This window comes from Sander lucioperca, chromosome 1, assembly GCF_008315115.2.
Source record: "Sander lucioperca isolate FBNREF2018 chromosome 1, SLUC_FBN_1.2, whole genome shotgun sequence".
Lineage (NCBI taxonomy): Eukaryota > Metazoa > Chordata > Actinopteri > Perciformes > Percidae > Sander > Sander lucioperca.
The window spans coordinates 31,777,057-31,798,068 of NC_050173.1; the positions used below are offsets into that span (position 1 = coordinate 31,777,057).

Consider the following 21,012-nt stretch of genomic DNA (forward strand, 5'->3'; position numbering starts at 1 on the left):
AAGTGTTCCGGAGGAAATTAATTATTTCACATATAACACATAGCTTTGCGTTACATTTCACCTTGGACTGTATTTACCAAAGTGATTGTAGAAATGTGTTTGACTCTTTCACAACCCGAAAGAGTAAATAAGTTTACTCTTCACATAAAAGGAACACATGTATTTAATGTTGTCTTTTATGGGATTTTATAAGGACAATTTTATGGACAATTAGGACCATTTTACAATCTCTATTGCCGTTAAACACAGATTACTTATCCACTACATCAAAATGCAAGCACTGAAGCCACATTTGCTCCCATCATTACACTCCACCTTGAATTTAAGATTAATTGGATAATCATTCTGCACATTTTAGCTGCTCCTATTCTGCACCCATGGCTTTACCAATTTCATTCTTGCAAATTAAACAATAAAAAAGTGTCAATTAAAGTAAACTGTGTCCTAGGTAAAATGGCACCCGTCCTTCCTACCCAACCCAAAGAAATAAAAAAATTGGTATGACTAATGATTAAACATGTGGATTCCCTCATAACCACTCTCCCTGTCAAGCTACACTTCTTTAAACTTGCTTTGCTGTCACGTAGCTTGTCTGCTCCCCCAGTCCCCTCTAAGAAAAGCCTGTGCACTGTATCTCGTCTGTGTGAACTGTCTCAGACATAGCAGGGTGATTCTTCCATTGAGATAACACCACCTTAACTGTACTTTGCAATAATTTACCATCCTTGTGTGACAGTGGTAATGGGAGCAGAAACCATTGAATCACCTTGTGGGCCATTATCAACTGTGCTTTGCATCAGTAACATTTATACATTAGATTAAATATGCCTCTACAAACATATACACAGTATCACTCATGCAGACCTTCCGATTTCTTAAGGAAACATGTTGAGTGGGAGAGCTAGCGTCTAGCTCCAAAGGGAGGATTTAATGGTAAAGAAAATAAAAACACATTTCATATATATATATATATATATATATATATATATATATATATATATATATATGAAATGTGTTTTGATTTTCTCTATATACATTTATATTTTGTATAGTTGTATAGCATCTATTACTACATGACACATGATTAAATCTAAGCATTTTATAGGCTCGAAAAGTATGGTCAAGAACAAGCATACCATTTTAATTGCAAGATACTGTAGCACACCAAGTAACTACAAAACAGCTGGAAAAACAAAACAAAAATATGGTTCTGGTTTTAGGAATAAGTTGTCATGGATGACTTTGTTGTTAAATTTTCATTTCGGCACTATATTTACTTATTCAGTGTTTGAGCTGTGTATTCAAAGTTACAGTTTGCCCAGATATTCTTCAAAAGCTGTTTGACTCTGAGAATAATCTTCTCATTGCTTCGGTATGGGATATTCATGGACAAAATATCAAAGTACAGCAGAGGTCTGGAGAGTCTGTCTTGGTAATGTTTGAATCAATATGTCTGCTGCTTTTTGCAGACGATGCCGCCTTTTTGAATTCACCGGAATTTGCATTGGAGCAGTTTGTTGCTGAGTATGATGCACTTAGAATCAATATAATTACACTAGAAGGGCAAAACTATGTGGACCCACAAGCACATTTTGTGAACACCAGAACATTGTACACATATGTTATTGTTGAACAACTCTTTCCAAAAACTATAGGCATTGATATGCTGCTATAACAGCCTCCACTGTTCTGGGAACACTTCTTTTGGAACCTGGCTCAGGTGGTTGCTTCCATTCAGCTACTAGAGCATATCACTGATGTTGGGCAATAAGGTCTGGCTAGCAGTCCTGTTACAGTTTATCTCAAAGGTGTTCAGTATGGGTCAGGGCTCTGAGCAGACCAGTTAACTTCTCACTGGACTTCACTTTGCCCACTGGGGCACTGTCATCTGTCATTGATGTACGTTTGAAATATTTCAAACGTACATCAATCAAAGTATACATGTACTGTAGGGACAGGAACCCCAGTAGGGAAAAAGGTGGTTTGTCCTGCAACATCCAAGTGGACATGTACTATCCTTACTCAAGACAGACCCAGGACAAGCAAGAGGGACAATATCTGCCATCTAGGGTTTAATGTTTGTGAAACTAATGTCTGAATTATTGTTTGCTGCGTTGCTATCGTGACCCTGTCCAGGACAACAAAATGGATGCATGAATGGATGAACAGATGGCTAAATGGATTTATGAGCTGATTGAGTTCAGTAGTTGGAAGTTGACTGATATTGGTTATGTTTGATGTTTTTCTGGTGTTCCTAAAAGCATGTATAGTAAGAATGTCTAATAATCAGATAAAAAAATTGAAATGAAAAATTAAATGAAAGAAAATGTAAAATATTTTCTATATGTGGTGCTGGCAGAGGGGGCTATGACAGATGGGCACTACTAAGAGTTAGACATAATCTTCTGTGCCACCTAATCTGTGATTTTAGCATGGTAATTATAATATGGTCAAATATTATTTTCTTTCGACAGTTTTCAAGCTTTATAGCATATAAAAGTTTTCCATTTTCCCCACATAATAGGCCTACAGTCTGCTTCCTCTCTTAAGCCTCAAGCTAAGGAGCATGAAGTCTCAAGAGTGCAAAAGAGATGTCTGAACACATTGTCTTTTCAGTGCCATGTCTTTGGCAAAGGGGCATCCACAGTTTACAAGGCTTGCCTTCAATTTTACTCATCAAACAATGGGTGTGTACACAGCCCATTCAGGGCAGGGAAAATGCAACACAACGTGACGTGAACATCAAGCATTTGGCCATCTGGGAAGGAAGAGTGCCAAATAATGACTCCTTAGTGATTATGAAACCACTATTCTTTTTCTCACGTCACACACCCAAAACATTGTTAATGATAAAGAAATATGTGTGAGTATTGATCTACCATGTGTTCCTGTGACATTGGTCCGATTCTCCGTTCCTGTGTGAAAAGGAAACAGCGAGGTGAATTTTTTTAACATGGAGGGAAAAAAACTGCCAATTCAAAGACGATTGATTTCATACCCCTCCTCCCACTCTTAACTCACTTCCATGCAATTTGTTTTCCACTTGCTTTTGTTAGCACCACGGCCAGTCTAGTTCCTGACCTCACATTAAGATCGAAATCTTTACCACATCAAATTTTATTTGAAATCAATTCAGTGACCTTCACCATGCAAGCGCATTGTCAAACCCATTCCAATTTAAGGCACTTTGTTTAACAAGTGTTGCATTTCATTATGAATAAGACCTCTCTATAGCAGAGCATATGAGCGGAGTGGAGCGGTGAGAATCTCAGCTCATCGCTCACGGAACTGTTCACCCCTCCGCTCCCCCGCTCAAAGCTACATCAGGCCGCTCCGCTCATTATCGCTCACCGCTCAACGCAGTTTGCTTCGCACTCCACTCAAATCGCCCCCCGCTCGCTCCAAAAAAGGAAAAAATCAAAAATTATTGAGCCGAGTTTTGAGTCTGTTGATGACAGTGCAAGACAGATGGATTCTGGGTCAGGCTTGACTGAGCATGCTTCAGACTCGTGGTGTGAGCAGAGCGAAATTGGAGCGGGAAATAGAGCGACGCTCCGTCCTTTTAAAAATGCCGCTCTGCGCTCTGTCTAAGACCCGCTCGCTCCCGCTCCACTCCGCTCACATGCTCTGCTCTCTAGGCAACATGAAATAGGTTAAAACGTCATCATATTCATCTTTTCACTTTTAAGGACATGTAGTAACCTTTGTAAAAGAGTATTTTGATCAAAATAGTATTTGCAAGTGATTCAAATCAACAGTCCAAAGAGCTTTTCTTAAGGATTTTTTTTTGTTTTTTTCCCAACTATTGTGCACATGAATGAATGCACAAATCCACATGAATACAGGGTGGGACTTTATTCAGCTAAATGTACAGTATACAGCCATGTCATCCATTTTGGTCCTCTGACAGTGTTGCCCCAGGCTGTGTTTCACAATAGACAGATGGAAGGAAACATCACCACAGCATGTACAGTCGCCTTCATCAAACATCACACAAAGGCTGTTCTAACAGTTACTTCTTGAGAAAAAATTTTTTTTTCCAAGACAGCAGAATTATGATTTAGGCATGTATCTTAAAAAGGAAACACTGACAAGTTGATTTCTGTTGATGTTCTTCATGTATTTTAAAGCATTTGTAATGTTTGTTTATTTTGAGCAGAAAGTGACAGATACAAGTGAGTAGGTGAAACATTTGTTCTTCTTTTGCTCTACAAATTGATCTTGCACCGCATCGCTACAGAAAGCAGATGTGTGATGTAAGAAACAGAGCAGAACAACACAATACTACTGTTTCATTAATTATTTACATATGTTGTCATTAACTGACAGTTGTCCACCCATCATACAATGATCACATTCAGTTTGCACTATTTATAACACAACATGGAACACGTTTTAGCACACAGACCCTATTATGTGTTGTAAATAGGTGACTCATAAATTATTAATTGGCATTGCTGACTTCACATTGAAAGGCTTATTTTTCTTCTTTTGGCCAAATAACCCTAACCCTGTCAGGATTTTGTATTTAACCTTAGCATGAAAAGTTTTAAGGCCATTCTTAGAAACAAACACAAGTATATTCTGATACTGTAAGAGCGCCCTTACTTGTTGGTTTGCCAAAAGCAATTAGCAGTCTAGCACCTATCAAGGACAAACATGACAAAACCACGGAAGTCAACCAGACCTGTACAATGCTTGTATATGCAATTAGTAGTTTTCAGACATGAACACACATTTGACTCAGCGCTCGTGTAACAATAACCTGGACCTCTCACACACACACATACACACACACACACACACACACACACACACACACACACACACACACATACACACATACACATTATAATTTGCCAGTGGAACATTGGGTTAGGAGGACATTTCAACTGACAATAATGGTGGTTCACAGTGCTGGCAATAGTCTAATTGGTGTGTTGCAAATACACGTCACTCAATGCAAGACCCTTCATTAGCCTCAAGAGTTCTGTGGTTGTAAAGAATCCTGCCTCATCCTGCTTTAGCCATGCTTCAACTTCATCTGACAGATATTATTGACAGTGGATTTCTCAGCATAAGAATTTCATGTTGACTTGAGGCTGATTGGTTGATTGAGACAAGGAGATGTTTAGTATTTCATACAAATAAAATTGTGCTTAGGACATTTAAAGATCATGTTACAGCCTTTCATTTCACAAAACTCTCGCCAATGACTTAAAGCCAGTCCGAGATTTAGGGCTTCTGCACACTGCCTGCATGGCATGAGTGTGTCAGCTGCGTGGCATGTCCGTTTTTATTTTCGGCTCCCATGTTAACAGGTTAGAGTTTGCACACTGCCTGCGTGACATGCAAGCGTGTTGGAAGCATTTCCAGGCAAAATAGAATACGAAAAGATGTCCCAAGATAGCTCTCCCTGGAAATACGTCGCCTACAGCTTTTTAATCTGGGAAAGAAAGAGGGATGCTGGACTGCAGGATAGCCTATGCTTTTAACATTTTAACAATTTAGCTAAATCTGTTGAACTCCTTTTTAAATTGTATTTCAATTGGATTCTGATAAAACAATAAAATGGACTTTATTATTTCAGGAAAGGGAATTGAAATATAAAATATATATATCGAAATATGTGCAAACAAACACAAAAATATTGACAAAATAAAGTTGAAGAACACACTGTTATTTCATTTTATCAATGTGAAACATACATGTGTACAGACAAGGCTAGCAGCAGTAGCGCTGCCGCGTCAGACACGTTTCTGGTGTGCAAGACATAGAAAACGCAACGCAGCCGCCACGCAACTGACACGCAACAGAAACGCCACGCTCACGCCATGCAGGCAGTGTGCAGGAGCCCTTATACTCTTGTCCAGCAGCCTCTTTCTCTCTCGATCACACTCTGCTTATCTACCTCCGCCAACGTTCTCTTTGCCTCGTGATGTTCGTAGAGGCTACCTGGTTCTGTTGCCCGCTCGCCCGGCACCAGTTCTGGCATGACACCGGCGCTGTGCCCGCCAACATTCCCTCCTGCCCTGGGCCTGAAAACCTCCTCCTCCCTGCAGTAACACTTTTTTAAAGGTAAAATAGTTACATAATGTTGCTTTAACGTGATCGCACACGGAAGAAAATTATTTCAGATCTATGATAATTTAGGATTTTTATAGTCCAATATCACATGACAGCCCAGGGTGTGGGTTTTAGTTCCTATATAGCATCACCCATTGAAGTGACACAATCAGGTGTCTTTTATATGTACTTAATTGACAAAACCGCTGTTTCTGGGAAACAGTCTAAAGAAATTACACTTAATGTTCAGTTCAAGAACCTTTCGGTTTCTCCCTGAATCTAATTGTCACTAGGATCAAGTCAAGTCAAGTCAACTTTATTGTCAATTCTGCAATATGTGCCAGACATACAGAGCAATTGAAAATAAGTTTCTCTCCGACTCCGAGGATGTGATTTGCAACTGAGAACTACTTTTGCAAAGTATACAGTACATAAATGCAAAGTAGACAACGTATCAGTAGATACATTTGATTTCTCAAAGTGAGGATTTTTGCCTCTTAATCAGAGATTTTCAAAAGCTAAAACAGTGAACTAGAAATCTCTTCATTTTCGTATTTGGGGACTTTCCATAAATAATTGATAATACAAGCAATAGTCTAATGTGGATAACCCTGTGATACCGCTGGATTTGTCTCTCCATTGTTAGCTATTTCACCTCAGACATGACGGACTGTAATTGTCTTGGCTGGATGCTTTTTCTTCATTATCCACTGCTCTTGATAAAACCCCAGCCATGCATGCTGCATATTCATACTGTATTGAAATGTTCAAATATTATTTCATTTGGGGTATCTTTTTTTCTATCTTGGGTTTCTACATCGTTTCTCTGAAATTCGACCTCTTTTGCCAAAAAGACTAAAGCAAATGTTGAATTGTCCTCCCTCTGTCCACTCCATCTTTCTCAAATCCTTTTCTTTCTCCAGAGATACTTGAGAAAGAAACAGACTGTCAGGATGTCTCCAACTCTTCAAAAATGGCTGCTGTATTTCTACAGAAAATGATTGGGACATGATTGCTCTCATTATATGTGGTATTCATTTGTACTGCTGGACAGACAACATTAACAATTTAGGCTCAAATGCTTAAATATAAAATAAAGAAAAAAACATAAACACACACCTTACAGCAGTTACTGCACCGTGGTCTCTTTGGACAACTTATGCTGTTTAAGTTGAGAGGATAATACAAAACCACAGAACGGCATTAAATCGAGTATGGTGGGCAAAGAATCCTTTCTTCAAAACCACTGTATTTTAATACACGGCAACCTTGCAATTTAGCTCTGCAACCCCTTCCTTCACCCATCCCCTTGCCCAGCTGTGCCGGACTGATAAGGTATATTAGTGAGTGTGCTCTTTCTTCCAATTATTTCTTTTACTGTACATGTGTGCATGACAAGTCATGGATTCAGTGGGAGGCCAAACAGCAAGCATGATTAAAGGCAATGTTGAGAAAAAGGTCTATTTGATTAGTATCTTTAGAAAACAAAAGCAGGCTTTCCTTTTCTACATTTCTGCCATTTAGTCTTTTAGCAGGGCACCATTTTGATTTAACATTGTGGGAAACAGTTGTGGTTGTGCTGTTCAGACAAAAGGTTTATAAATGTCTTAAATTAGCATTTCATGTTAATGCTCATTATCATTGTAGGGGAAAAACACAATAGTAGTCCCCTGATTTTGTGTTTTAAGTAAGCATTGAATAATCAATCAAGGTTAAAACAGTAATCTCCACCAGTGTCAGGCAGGGTTCACACACATAATATTTGGTTTAGTGAATTATAACAGTCCACTAATGCATCCTATACGATCGGACACAATGCATATAATAGATTTATTTACCCCAATTTATTAGAAATGCCAAAAGTGAATTTGGCAAAATCAAAATAGCCATATACATCATGCATGAGGAATGATGTGCCTTGTGACAGATTATACTGCTCAGATTCCTCAAAGAAGTCCGTAAGAAATCCTCAGAAACTGTTGTTGAATGCTGTTTTCTCAATGGAAAAATAAAGATGGTTCTGCAATTATTTGGCCTAAACAAAAAACAGTCATCTGGCCCTACCCCTGCCCCCTTGTCTTCAGGGATGAGTGTTGTGACATGAAATAATGTGGGGGGAAATGTTGGTCAGGTGAAGGGGGCTTTTTTTGAAACCTTGCCATGGGCTAAACTTGTCAAAATGCAAAGTTACAGCCATTTCTTGTATGAGGTGATGGTAAAAGGACGAGGCTAATCAGTTGTAACATGGTGGTGGGGAGGATTTGACCTTTGTATGACCATAACCCTTTATGACCCCCATAAAAGCACCTGTTAGAATCTACTTTAGGGTATTTGGTGATGGAACACCCATTCACTTTGCCGCAGCAGAAAAGTGACAGCTTGATGGGTTGTGATCAGGGATTTTTGAGCCAATCGATATGTTGGATTGATGCATGTCTGACCTTGTGCCATTCAGCTGCAAGCACATTTGTTGATGTTTCAGCTCAATAGGTTTTATGGTCCAAATTGCACGCTGTTAAACCACGTTTAGCACTTTGCTGATACTGAATATCTGATTGATACTTCAGTATCATTTTAAAGAGGCATTTGAGTTACCTTTTCAATTTTTATACAATGACATTTGCCTCCATTTTCAAGGTTTTATCATTTCTTGCATTTCAAGTGTTAAACTTGTCATGGTAATACGATGAACTGTGATTATTCAACACCATTTTATACATGGAAACTATGGAAACTGTGAACAAACCCATTATCGGACTAATTTCTTTTCTCATCTCTGATAAGAGCTCTGCCATGGCCTGTTGACACTCTTGGGAATGTCTGAAAAGAATTTGAACCTCATCATTATTCAGAGGTGGCGATGATACAGTAGTCTACACCTAATTGAAATGAAAAGCAGAAATGAAAAGCAGAAAAAAAGCTCCGTATAAAAGTGAACAGTGCCCCCCTCTTGCTTTCAGGCGGATTTCTGGAGCACTGTGGCTACTGCAAACAGCAAAGGCATCTGCGGTCCACACAAACCCCGCCATCCACCTACATCTCAGTGCAAGCATCTCTCCAACGCAGTGCGGCTTTAAGAGGACCGGGCCGGGGCTCTTAAATCTGCGGTTGGCTCCTCCTTCCGCCATGATGTCAGTCGGAGGAAGAGCGAGAGGGAGAGAGGTGGGCAGTATTGAGGAACTGAGTTCATACAATACTACTGAGACATCTACAGCTTAGCAGACAGATACGGTGAACCGCCTATCGCGGCTCGTGTAAGTGATGCTGCACTGAGGCACACTTTGATCCAACTCCATTGGGGGGCGATGCGCTCTCTGCATCCCTCCTTCAAGAGTTTTTGGGGAGCTTGTACAACCTCGAATCAGTCAAAACAAGTGGTTATAAAATAAATAAGGTTTAAGCTTTCAGTATTTCATCAAAAGTCCTTTTTTCGCGCTCTTGGATTGACGTTTTACGCGCGGGTCAAGAAGCCTTTAACGCACACGTGTAAATTTGGTGCCAACGATTTTAAGCTGGTAAAAAAAATAAACAAGTAGGAATTTCAAGGCAAACGTAGGCTAGGGATACAAAGTTAAACGTAAAACGAGCTTGGATCAATGCGTATCTCCGGCCGTGGGATTGCGAGCCCAAGACTCCTGAAGAGGAATTACAGCGTTCTTTTCGAACAAAGTTGATTGCTGTGCATGATTTTGTTTTTCTCCTGCACATGAGGACCACCGCTTTTCTAGCGCATGGATAAGTTTTTGTAGTGGATAACATTTTTTTCTACTTGCATTACGTTTTGCTGCCGCTTCTGATGAGGATCCTTTCCCCCACTTCAGTTTAATTTATGGCACTTCTTTTTTTGTAAATCAGTGATGTCTCCACGCCACGGTACTCACGGCTGATTTTTCATCCTATTCGAGCGGAAAAGGTAAGCTTTGCTCTTAATCATCACTTTACTGTTGAGATCAAAATGTATTTTACTTAAGTGGTCTCTGAGCATAGGCTACGTATGCACATGACTGGTCTGTACCCGGAGCGCATTCAGAGACGCTGGAGAGCGCCCAACAGTCTAATTTATGTGGTCCATATAAAATAAAATTGATGTCTCAATACCGGCAAAGACCTGCGCTATATTTACAATCACTTGAGAGCAACATAAGCTGGGCGAAAATGTAGTGATAGTCTACAAGGCACTTGGATAAATCAGTGTGTTGTAATTGTGGGTCATTTTGATGTTCCGTGGGTTTTCCTAGAGCTGTTCCAAAGATATAACAGGCGTCCGCGCGCACCTGATGTAAATAGAAATTATCCACGGATATGGTGCATCGTGGAGAATCTAACCTGAGATATCGCATTACGAATGTGTACCGCGCGGGATTGGTCACGACTACGGACGTTATTTAGTCTTGCTCAACACTGATCGCTAGATAGATCTATAGGCCTACTTTCTAAGAGCATCCAACTGCAGAGACTTGTCAGTGCAGGTTTCTCAGCAGCCTGGCCGCTTAGCTCGGTGCGTGGGTGCGCGGTACCAGCGCGCTCCTGGTCAAGCGGTTCAACTGTCACAGACCATCACCTCAGGCCAGGGGCTCTCAGTCTGTTCACGCTCAGACTCTAGGAAAAAATATATAAATATTTCATTGTTTTCTATTACGACTAGTTGAAATAGTCATGATGTAATTCCCCGTTGACCTGAAGATTAACCGCCACAGTTGGTTGTTTGGGTTCCAAATATGGTATAGCTGCTCAATATGCAATAGATTATTATTGGGCCTGTTTTTTTTTTTTTTAAAGAGTCCCATAAGGCCTATACTGAACTCAATATTTGCTGGAGAATTAAATCAAATGGTAATATGAACCTTCCCAAGGTGAGCAGCATATTTGGGCTGTAGGCTGAGGCATTTATATTAAAAGAAGAGCCAGTGAGTAAATGGAAGCAGGCTAAGTATTTGATTTGAAAATCGCAATAAAACCATCTGCTCATGCACATCCACATTTCAAATTCACCAGTAGGTAGTACAGAGCAATTGATCCTGATATACTGTATGTGTTACAACCATATCTCCAATTGTTTTTAATGCCTCTGATAAATTCAGCTAAATATTAACTTGGGGGTTAGGAAACTGTATGTGTTATAAAGAGTTCATAGAGTAACTGACTTGTAGTCTCAGAGATGCTTCCTAGGTGTCAATATCGTTTTTGCTTTTAGTTTTTATCTCACAGTGTAGGCCTATGTTTGGTTGTTCACAATCAAGCTCTTTTAAACTTTCTGCCTCCACAGTCACATATAAAAACTCAGTCAGTTAAGTGTGTCCATCATTTAAGGCCATCTTTAGTTTTAGATCTCCTGAATAGCTTTCTAATATTCGTCATGTAGTAGTTGAAGTGTACTTCCCATCAAGGATCATATATTAAATGACTACCCACATTGAATTTGCCTATTTCAGAATCCGTGATATTGTCTACAGCACAAATTTGACCTGACATATGACCACACTGAAATATATGAAAATGTTTTCCAATATGTTTTTTTTTCACTATTATTTAAATTATTACTTTTAGCAATTATTCATAATATACATGGTTTCAGACTAAAGTTACATTCATTTTTTAATTAGTTTAATTTAATTGCATGGTTTCTCTGACAATTTATTTACTTGTCTATAATTTAGAATTTAGTCATATTTTCATTAAAAATAATGGATTTTAAAGTCAAATTTAACATTAAAGATGACGTAAAGCTACACCGGAAAATCTCATTTAGCATTAGGATTACATTTGCATGTATGGACTGCCCTCTTGAGGTCCATGATTACAACGTTGTAAATTAGTACGCCATTTTGCTAATGCAGGAGGGTAAGAAATATTACCTAGCGACCATTTTATTATCCAAGAAGTACAACTGTTTATAATCCAACTTTATCTAAGAATTAAGAAACTGATTGAAATGTGAAAAGCCACTGGGTTATGCAGCTTAACAGCATTGCCAGACTTTACGCAAACATTGTGCCACAAATTATGTGTCAGAATTTTGATATATCATCTATTTCCCGTTTCAATGATACAAGATAGTGTAATGTGCAAATCCCAGTGAAATTTGAACTTCAACTACAATATCAATCTTTTGTCAGTATTAAATCTACTCTTAACATTATCAATGTGGCCGTTTATGTCGAGCATAATTTTCTCGCACTTTCTCACTTTTCAGCATGACTTAATATAATATATTCAGTGTTGAAGTTTCCCAAGAGAAAACAACATTTATTCCTCCACTGTGTAAAGAGAATTGTTCTGGCTATGTGGACTGAAAAAGAACTGATTGATCTTGACAGAAACCTGGTCTGTCAGGCTGTCAGCGATCCTTAAAGCGGTTAAAAGAGAAAAGCCCAAGACAATCAAAAGTATTACTTCTACCAATGCCCTCTTTTGAAAATCTCTTTGGATCCAAAGTCAATATTGATAGATACAACAGTGGTGAAAACCTGCCTTTGACAGTTAAAGGACCATATGTCTTGGTTCCCAGCCTCAGACTAACTACACTGAAAGTTTCCAGTATAGGGTATATTTAGGGGTGAAGGTAGAGGGTGACAGAAGCTGTATGTCTCCCCTCTCACTGCTACCTTCAGCTGATGCAAACTCCAGGAAGGCCTGTCCATCACTTTGTTGTGTAAAGTGATCCTGGGCTGGCCTGCTCTTCTTCACTCTGTATCTCCCAAGAGGGAGGCTTGAGTTTGCCTACTGGATTCAACCTGCTGTCTGGGGCTCAAAATAGCATTTCAGGAGACTAGTGAAATGTAAGCAAAGGAGACACTCTGACTGACACCTAGGATTTCTTTCTCCCTCCCTCTTACTTTTTCCCCCTCCAGCACAATTCCTTCTCTCACCTAGGATATCCACATGGACAGGCTTATAAAGAGTTGTGACAAGTAAAACGCCATGCAAATGTTGGAAAAATCATAGCTAAGAAAATGTACCTGCATTAAGTTACAAGAATAAGAGGACTAAACACGTTTGGCCGTAAAGTGTTGAAGGGCAACATGTGCCTCTTGCCTTTAAAATATCTAACATAATTTTAGCATTTAGATACATCTAGTGTATACATGTAGATCTCCTATAGTAATAAAATGTGTTTTCTTAACATGACATTAGCAATTCTAGGAGTATCTTTTTGTTGCTACATTTGTTCTACTGCATGTACTCTGAGTCAAAAACATACTACACCACTTCATCCTGCGGAACATTATTGTCACTTACAAAGGAGAGGAAATCTAGATCGTGCTTTGATCTTTTCTTTTTTTTACACTTCACCGAATCACATCCCATTTAAGGATGTAATTTAAACTTCATTATGCGTTGTGCGAGCTCAGCCTTGGACTGCCTGGCGATCATCACAGTAAAGCAATTGGTGCTCACTCTCAGAAAGATGCACACTTCAAAGTAAAGTGTGTCACAGTTGCTAATGGGATATATCTCATCAATATTTTGACATGACAGTACAACACTGCCTGTGCTATATGTGTAGAATGAATAACCCTCACACTGATCAATGTCAGCCATGTTTTTTCCTGTCCAACTGTTCTTTAATGAGTCTCATGTGACTGCTTTATAAAATGTGTGAGAAAAAATCTGTCTTTACAGGCTGTCTTTAATGCCTTGCAATTGTTGCTGATTCAAAACCAGCTTAATTAAATTCTTATTTTTAATCAATTCCCCTTTGTCTGTAGGCCGAGAGCTTCAATGCCTATGAACACTGTTGCCTTGCCAATTTAGAGGACCCCTGTAGTGCAGTTTAGGTAGTCGTACCTTTTCTACAGGATATTGTTGGACTCATGTAAATGGATGGAAATTTCATAAAGTAGAAAATATTACAGCTCCCAAAGAGCTATTTGTGGTCCCTTGTTATTGCTGGTATGTGTGCATTTTCAGCACCAGCTGTACATTGTTTCTGTGATGGCTGTCATACACTTTTTGCCATACTTTGAAGGAAATGGATGTTTGATTTCAAGGCAGCTGCCTTATGAATACAAACCAATATCTTGAGGGAAATCATATAGTTGATAAACTATATGGGGGGTTAGTGAATCTAAATACACAGTGGGATAGGAGCAATGAAATTATATTAGCCGTTAAATATATTGGGTTGGAATACACATGGGGAGCCAGGATTATTATGAGAAGTAAACATAGCTGAGCATTGACGCGTCATGACTTAAAACAATCTAAAGACCAGTAATGTCATTTTGTTCTATTGAAAAACCCAACATGGATATACTTTGGTAATTACACTCCATTACCACCACTGTAATGTCAAAAGCCAATTAAAGCCTGTGTAGCCATGCATTTAAAGACCAGTGTGATTGTGGTGGAAATTATGGAATTTCATTTATTAAAGATATCTACATAAATAAGTCCAAATGTGAGCTAGCAAACCACAGGCAGTAACTCCCCTAATAACTTACTAAATATGCTACTAATTAACTGGTGGAAAGCCGTCAATATTTAATGCTAGCATATACTGACAGGGAACGAATTGCAGAGTATGACTCCTTCATCATCTTCCAATGACCTACTTGGGTTTTGGCAAATGGGGTTCATGCCCTTTGGTTAGCATGTGCACATATAAAACAGTTAAAGAAACAGTAGAACAACAGCATCAAATAAAGTGGTAACCAACACAAGAATATGTGTTAATGAATAATGTTCAGTGATGGTAAACCCATCTGCACCACATTTTCTGTAAAGGGTTTTATCAAAAGCATCATTCAGCACAAACAGTAAACTGAATGCTGTTCAGATTTGATGTTGGAGAAAACACATTCATCAGGTTAAGATTAAATTTCACTAATTTGACTGATCCCACAATAAATAATTTCACATTGTTGTCTCCTTCCACAGCAGATACTCTAAACAGTGCTCTTATCATACTGTGTATGTTTACACACATGGGTGTTCATGAAATATTTCAGAGCTCAATTGTTTACATTCAGAGCAAATGAGGTTTTCCATTATTGCTGCTGTCAAGCGGTACCACTGTGTGTGTGTGTGTGTGTGTGTGTGTGTGTGTGTGTGTGCGTGCGTGCGTACGTGTGTGTGCGAGTGTTTGTGTGCGTACATGCGTGTATGTGTGTGTGTGTGTGTGCGTTTGTGTGTGTGTGTGTGTGTGTGCGCATAGAAGCACCGATGTTTTAGTCTCAGTTCTGCTGCCTCCACATCAGCTGAAGTCTCGATGTAAGTTGCAGTTTATGAAGACACCGCTGCACCATTAAGTTTTTTTCTGCACCCCAATTTTTTCAATAGTTTGAGAACAAGCTTTCAAGGCAAACAATTTTGTTGTGACACTGAAATCGACTGCTTTCATACTTCTCAATACAAATATGAAATGGTTCATTACAGCCATGAAATGGATTGATGGAATACGTGAACTACTAACCTTTACGTGTCCGCTTGCTCAATGGATGTCATCAAAGGTTAATTGTGTAAAACCACCGTTAATTTGCTCTCAAAGACTTGCGAAGGATGTGGGCTCATAACTAGTTAGGATGAATAGGTCAAGTTGAAAACTCTTCGTGAGGGAAAATAGTACTAATTGCAGCAGAACTTGAATGCCATGTAATTTGTGCACTGACGTGTGTTCTTTCTTTCTCTCTTCTTTTTTCCCTCTCTATCTTGTCTCTCTTGTGGCAGAATTGCTGCTGTAGAAGTGAAGCTTCCATCCACCCTTGAGTATGGACTTAATAAGTCAGGCTCATGTGCTGGTGGTCTTGCTCACCTGTGTGGTCTTGCTATGCCGGGCCCAGGAGAGGGACTACACGGTAAAGGAGGAGCAGCCAGAGAACGTCCGCATCGGGAACCTGCGCAAGGACCTGGACCTCAACCTGGACCCCAACATCAGGCTATCCTCACCGCTGCAGTTCAAGCCTGTGTACAAGACAGGTGACGTGCCTTTGGTGAGGGTGGAGGCCAACACAGGGGAGATCTTTACCACCAATCACAGAATCGACCGGGAGAAGCTGTGCTCAGGGGTCTTCGCTGAGAAACGCTGCTACTATGAGATTGAGGTGGCCGTGCTGCCGGATGAGATCTTCCGATTGGTCAAGATCCGCTTCCTGATCGAGGATGTCAATGACAACGCACCCCTTTTCCAGTCCACTGTAATAAACATATCCATCCCGGAGAACACAGCCATCAACACCCGATACCCGGTGCCCTCAGCATTTGACCCTGATGTGGGAATCAATGGGATTCAACATTATGAATTGGTCAAGGTGAGGCTCACTCCTGTTTCATCTTTCACATAGAAAGAGAAAATGAATATGTATTTTGTTTGTATGTGACAAGGGTGGCCTTAGTTATCTTAATTTTGATAAAAGAAGTATTAATAATTTTCTAAACCCATCTATAAAAGAAAACATTTTTTCTGAATCACAGTCGGTAAAAAAAACGTTTTGTGCATATATATGAAGCTAAATGCTGAATTTCCATTTGGTTCATTTATGAATGATGATTTTGTCTGTCTAACACCAGGACTTCTACATATGCCAATCATGACTCCTATATATCTTTGTTTTTTATATTTGCTGGTACCTGAAGCTGAATTTCTAACTGAAGTTGATAGAGGCCATTGCTGTATTGCTGCAACATCATCCATCTCAGCCATCTTGAATAAATTAATTTAGATCAATAGTGAATGAGTGAAAGATATTGATAGTGAAAGATACAGGCCTGAAGCCTCATGTTACTGTACAGTCTTCAAGTTACTGGTTGCTTTATGGACTTAATAGAATAAAAAGCTTTTAGTAGAACAAATAGGCTTACGATTATATTTGATAAACCAAAGACCACTGTAGCAATCTACAATATCTTGGCGAAACAATTACGCTTGTCATAATTTAGCGCGTGGCAGGTCTGGGCCAGGTCAGGTCACGTCACGTCGGCTACTAGCCAAAATCTTAACGATGACAGAGAGAGGAATAATTTCAACAACTACTGAAGTACTGTCATTATATAAAGGCTTTGATCCAAGTGGGAACATTGATACCATCCAACATGTCACTGTGAGCAGAGCAGAGCAGAGCAGCGTCCCTCTTCTCTCTCGCCTTGTGCATGCAGGCAGAGCGAGTTACTATGGTGATGGGAATCTGCGTCGCCGGGTCCTTTTCATAATGTAATTCTATGTGAAACTCGACAAAAAACTTAATAGGCCTATTTGAATGTGCTATAGTCTTCATAACATACAGTAACAGCCTGAATGCAGAATGTTTGCAGTTCTACAGTTTGGCTGATTGCTGATTCCTCCTGTAAGCGTTTCGGGGGGGGGGGGTTGGCCACGAAAGTAATATAACGAGTAACTTGACTAATAACTTTTGATACTAAGTAATAAGTAAAGTAATATAATTTCTTTTTTAAGGAGTAATAAGTAAAGGGTAACATATAACACTTCCTGAGTAACTTGCCCAACACTAGTCAGCACACATATTACTAATGGATCTCTGACACACTGCTATGCCTGCAGCATACCACCTGTCTACATAAGGTCTGATTGGTTGACTTTTTTAAATCAGTGAGTCCTTACGATATTTTCTTTCTGCAGATTTTCCTCCCATATGGTTTTCATGCAATATGATTCAGATTCTGCATTATAGCTTCTCCTCTAAACTTGCTATATTGCTAGAGCTGTAGTGCTGTAGTTTACATCCATATAGGAAATTAATTTTGATGCGTTGAAAATTACCTACTTTTTCATAAAGTGAAATATGTCATGAAGCTTACAATGTTTTATACCAGCCATTAATATTTCAAAATGCTTTATTTCATAATGAGAGAAGGCTATAAAGAAGGGGAAGTTTTCACCATGTACTGTAATATCAGAGAACACGCAGTAGTGCACACACAGCATTTACTGCATGTCCAATTTCCAGCAACATGTTACATGTGCTGAACATAGTTGATTTCAGAAATGTGTACTGTATTATGTTAATAGGTGTCTCATGCAGAACTATGAAAAAAAAAGTATGATCTAATTGATGCTTTATTTAACGGCAGTGCAATAGTCTCTGTTGCCTAATGGAGTCAGCCCTACATCTAGAAATGTAGCATAATATCATGCATTCTTCATTTATAGTCTAGACAACACTCTATGCTTTGTGGATAGATGAACATTGGAGATGACATGAGCTCTTACAAATGAAGTGTAATCAAAGAGGGAGATGCAAGCACTCTGGAGGAAACCCTAAACATAATAAATAAAGGGTTAGTGGATTTTGAGGGCATGATGCGAGACAGGAATGACAAGTCCATCTTGGAGCCTCAGATGAAGTTAACACTGGGTTGGAATGAACAGAATCGTTGCTGTCCGTGTCTGCCTTGAATACCAATTTGCATTTTTAAAGAGTCCCACTGCCAAGGCCTCTGCAGCGCAATGTCCTGAATTGTTCATGCCTGGAAAATCACCAACCAAATGTTCTGCTTATTATGAAGATCATCTGCAATCATTTTCTTTGCCCTTTTCACAATATAACACATTCTAAAACCCTCGCCTAGACTGTGGTTGTATTCTCTTTTGCAGGGATTTCCTATTAGAGCATCCTCAGCACTGAGACCCTGATTCAGTTCTTCTCATTATATTCTCATTGTACTCAAGATTAATTTCCTTGTGTTCCAGGTTCCATAGGAGTAAAACACAGGAACAAGTATTAAAGGAGCCAGAAACATGTTCAACCTTTGGCATCTTTTATTTCAGAAGTGCAGTAAAGCCAAGGGTTTAGTGGGAAAGAATGTGCAAGCATTTCCTAGAATAGCTCTTGGCCCACTAAGCCACCCATGGACTATCTTTGTATGGTCCTGTGAGATTTGTCTCAGAAGCTCCCTCAGAATGATAGTTTGCCCAGTTCCCTTGTGTTGTGCATGGCATGGTGCAGGAATTGCTACCATTGTGTTGCACAATGAGCCAACACTCAATGGTCCACCACTTCACATGTAGCATGCCTGGATTGTCAAAAAAAACAAATGAAAGAAACATAGTAGTCTAACTTTGTACTTTTCTAAAGCTAAAAGGGACAATGGGTAATTTCATCCAACACAGTGCTCCAGCATCACACATAATGGTAATGGTAATCACACTTTAAGTGAAACTCTGCCATCAGTGTAGTGCAGTGGTGTGCTACGTCACCTGAACTGCAGAGAAGGCGTCCTAAGAAATACTCAAGGTCAGAGAAAGCAATCACATGCATGGATGGAGGAAGATCTCCCATGAAAGCAGATTTGATCACTTTACGTATAACTAAGAGGCCAACACGGATACATACTCAAGACTAAAGAAGATACTGCTGTTGGGTTTGCTCAGGATTTTGGCTGTACACAAACATTGGCCCCTTTACTTATTCCATTGGTGTATGAGTCGCCAACATCACACACTATATTAATCCAAATTGCATCTAAGTCAGCATCTTCAGACACATTTAAGGTGGGCATCTTGTTCAAGTCATTTCATGTAGAGTGGATGACAGAGTGGGTGTCTGTATTTTGGTTGGGCAATCTGGAGGGCTCTTAGACTTAACCTTTTGCCACTTACCTAGCTTTTTCCTTGAAACATTTCTGAAGTATACAAACATAATAAAATAGATAAAAATGAAAATATAGGTTTTTGAGTTGGAGTGGTATTTTTGCTGGTACTCCAAGTCGGAGCTTGAATAATTTTATTCCTTAACTGATTCTAACTTTGCATTTGAAGATGCAAAATTTATTCAAGCTCCATTCCCAAGTAGCAAGAAAATGTGATTAATGTATTGCATGCTGCCTATAGGCAGTGAATATGGTTTTTGGGCAGATAGCTCACTGTCAAGCATTTCCAGTTTTCATTAGCATGCTATTTTGACACATTATCCTCTTCTAGGGGTTGACAAAAAGAGACAAACAATTCCCAGCTTCTTTTGTCTTAATTATATGCATGAGATGATGGCCAGGGGCAAAAGTGGATGAGTAATGGAGAGAAAGAATGAGGGAGGAATGAAAGAGAGAGAGAGAGAAAGAGACAGAGAGAGGGTGAGTTTTTATCAGCATTATAAAGAGGTGCTATAGCTAGTGATGAATAGCTCTCCCCAGTTAGCCCTATTCATGGGCATCACCGTGACTAGAGTCCTCCTGATATATTCACAGCCCAATCTCAGTCTCCTTAGTTTTAATAAGGTTATCAACTTGACTGAAAGATGCATTCACTGATAATCTGAGGCGCTGTCTGCAAAAAGGGGTTCAGAGTCCTTCCCTCATCATCAGCCACCTCTGCTTCTGTCAGTATCCCTCAATGATTTTCATTTGAATTAGCCATCTCTGATTAGATTGTTAATCGCACACATCCCACAAATACAGTGCCCTGATACTTCTCTGATCACTGCAGGGACCTTTAATGAGGAATGAATGGCAAGTCATCAAAGTTCAAGAAGACATGGACCTGTACATTATATGTGTGGCGGAAGTGTGAGGCACATAATAATGTTCACACCTAGTTATTAAGAGAGCATTGTCCTTCTCGCTAAGCCTTATGGTTTCCACTGAGTGATTCATGCAAGTATTTGGCCTTTTCTTAGCCTGCCCTAGATCTTATCACAATCCACCAGACTAATTCTGCATTCAGGAGGATGCACAGCCTGAGAGATAGCTCCCTTCAACTTATTGAAATGCGCTGAGTGCTGCCTTGTCAGTTGTAAAATTGTGTGAAACCAAGACAAAAGCATAGAGGAAATGCTAGCTCATTAATCATTGTACAGCATTCCCTTTGACACATCCTAACTCAACATTCTACTATTAAATCAGTCTTTGCCAAATATCAGTGTGCAGATACTCAGCTACTGTGCCGAATCTGTGAACTATTCAAACAACTGGGGATTGAGGAGCTCTGTGCGGATAGAGTAGTGCTTAGCAATGGAGCCCACAGAATGTTGTCTTGGACCTTTCTGTTATGACAGA

The 21,012-nt window shown here is 39.5% G+C and overlaps 1 protein-coding gene across 3 annotated transcripts in view; it reads left to right on the forward strand.

Annotated features, from left to right (window-relative positions):
* Positions 1–9,181: 9,181 nt before the first annotated feature.
* pcdh11 (protocadherin 11) overlaps positions 9,182–21,012 on the forward strand; it is a 128,594-nt gene continuing 116,763 nt past the window's right edge. The window contains exons 1-2 of one of the 3 annotated variants that reach the window (XM_031303332.2): positions 9,182–9,979; positions 15,736–16,316. In XM_031303332.2, the coding sequence (XP_031159192.1) occupies positions 15,777–16,316 (540 nt within the window). In that variant the 5' untranslated portion in view covers positions 9,182–9,979; positions 15,736–15,776. The remainder of the gene's footprint in view (positions 9,980–15,735; positions 16,317–21,012) is intronic. The other 2 variants (XM_031303331.2, XM_031303333.2) reach the window with 2 other exon arrangements.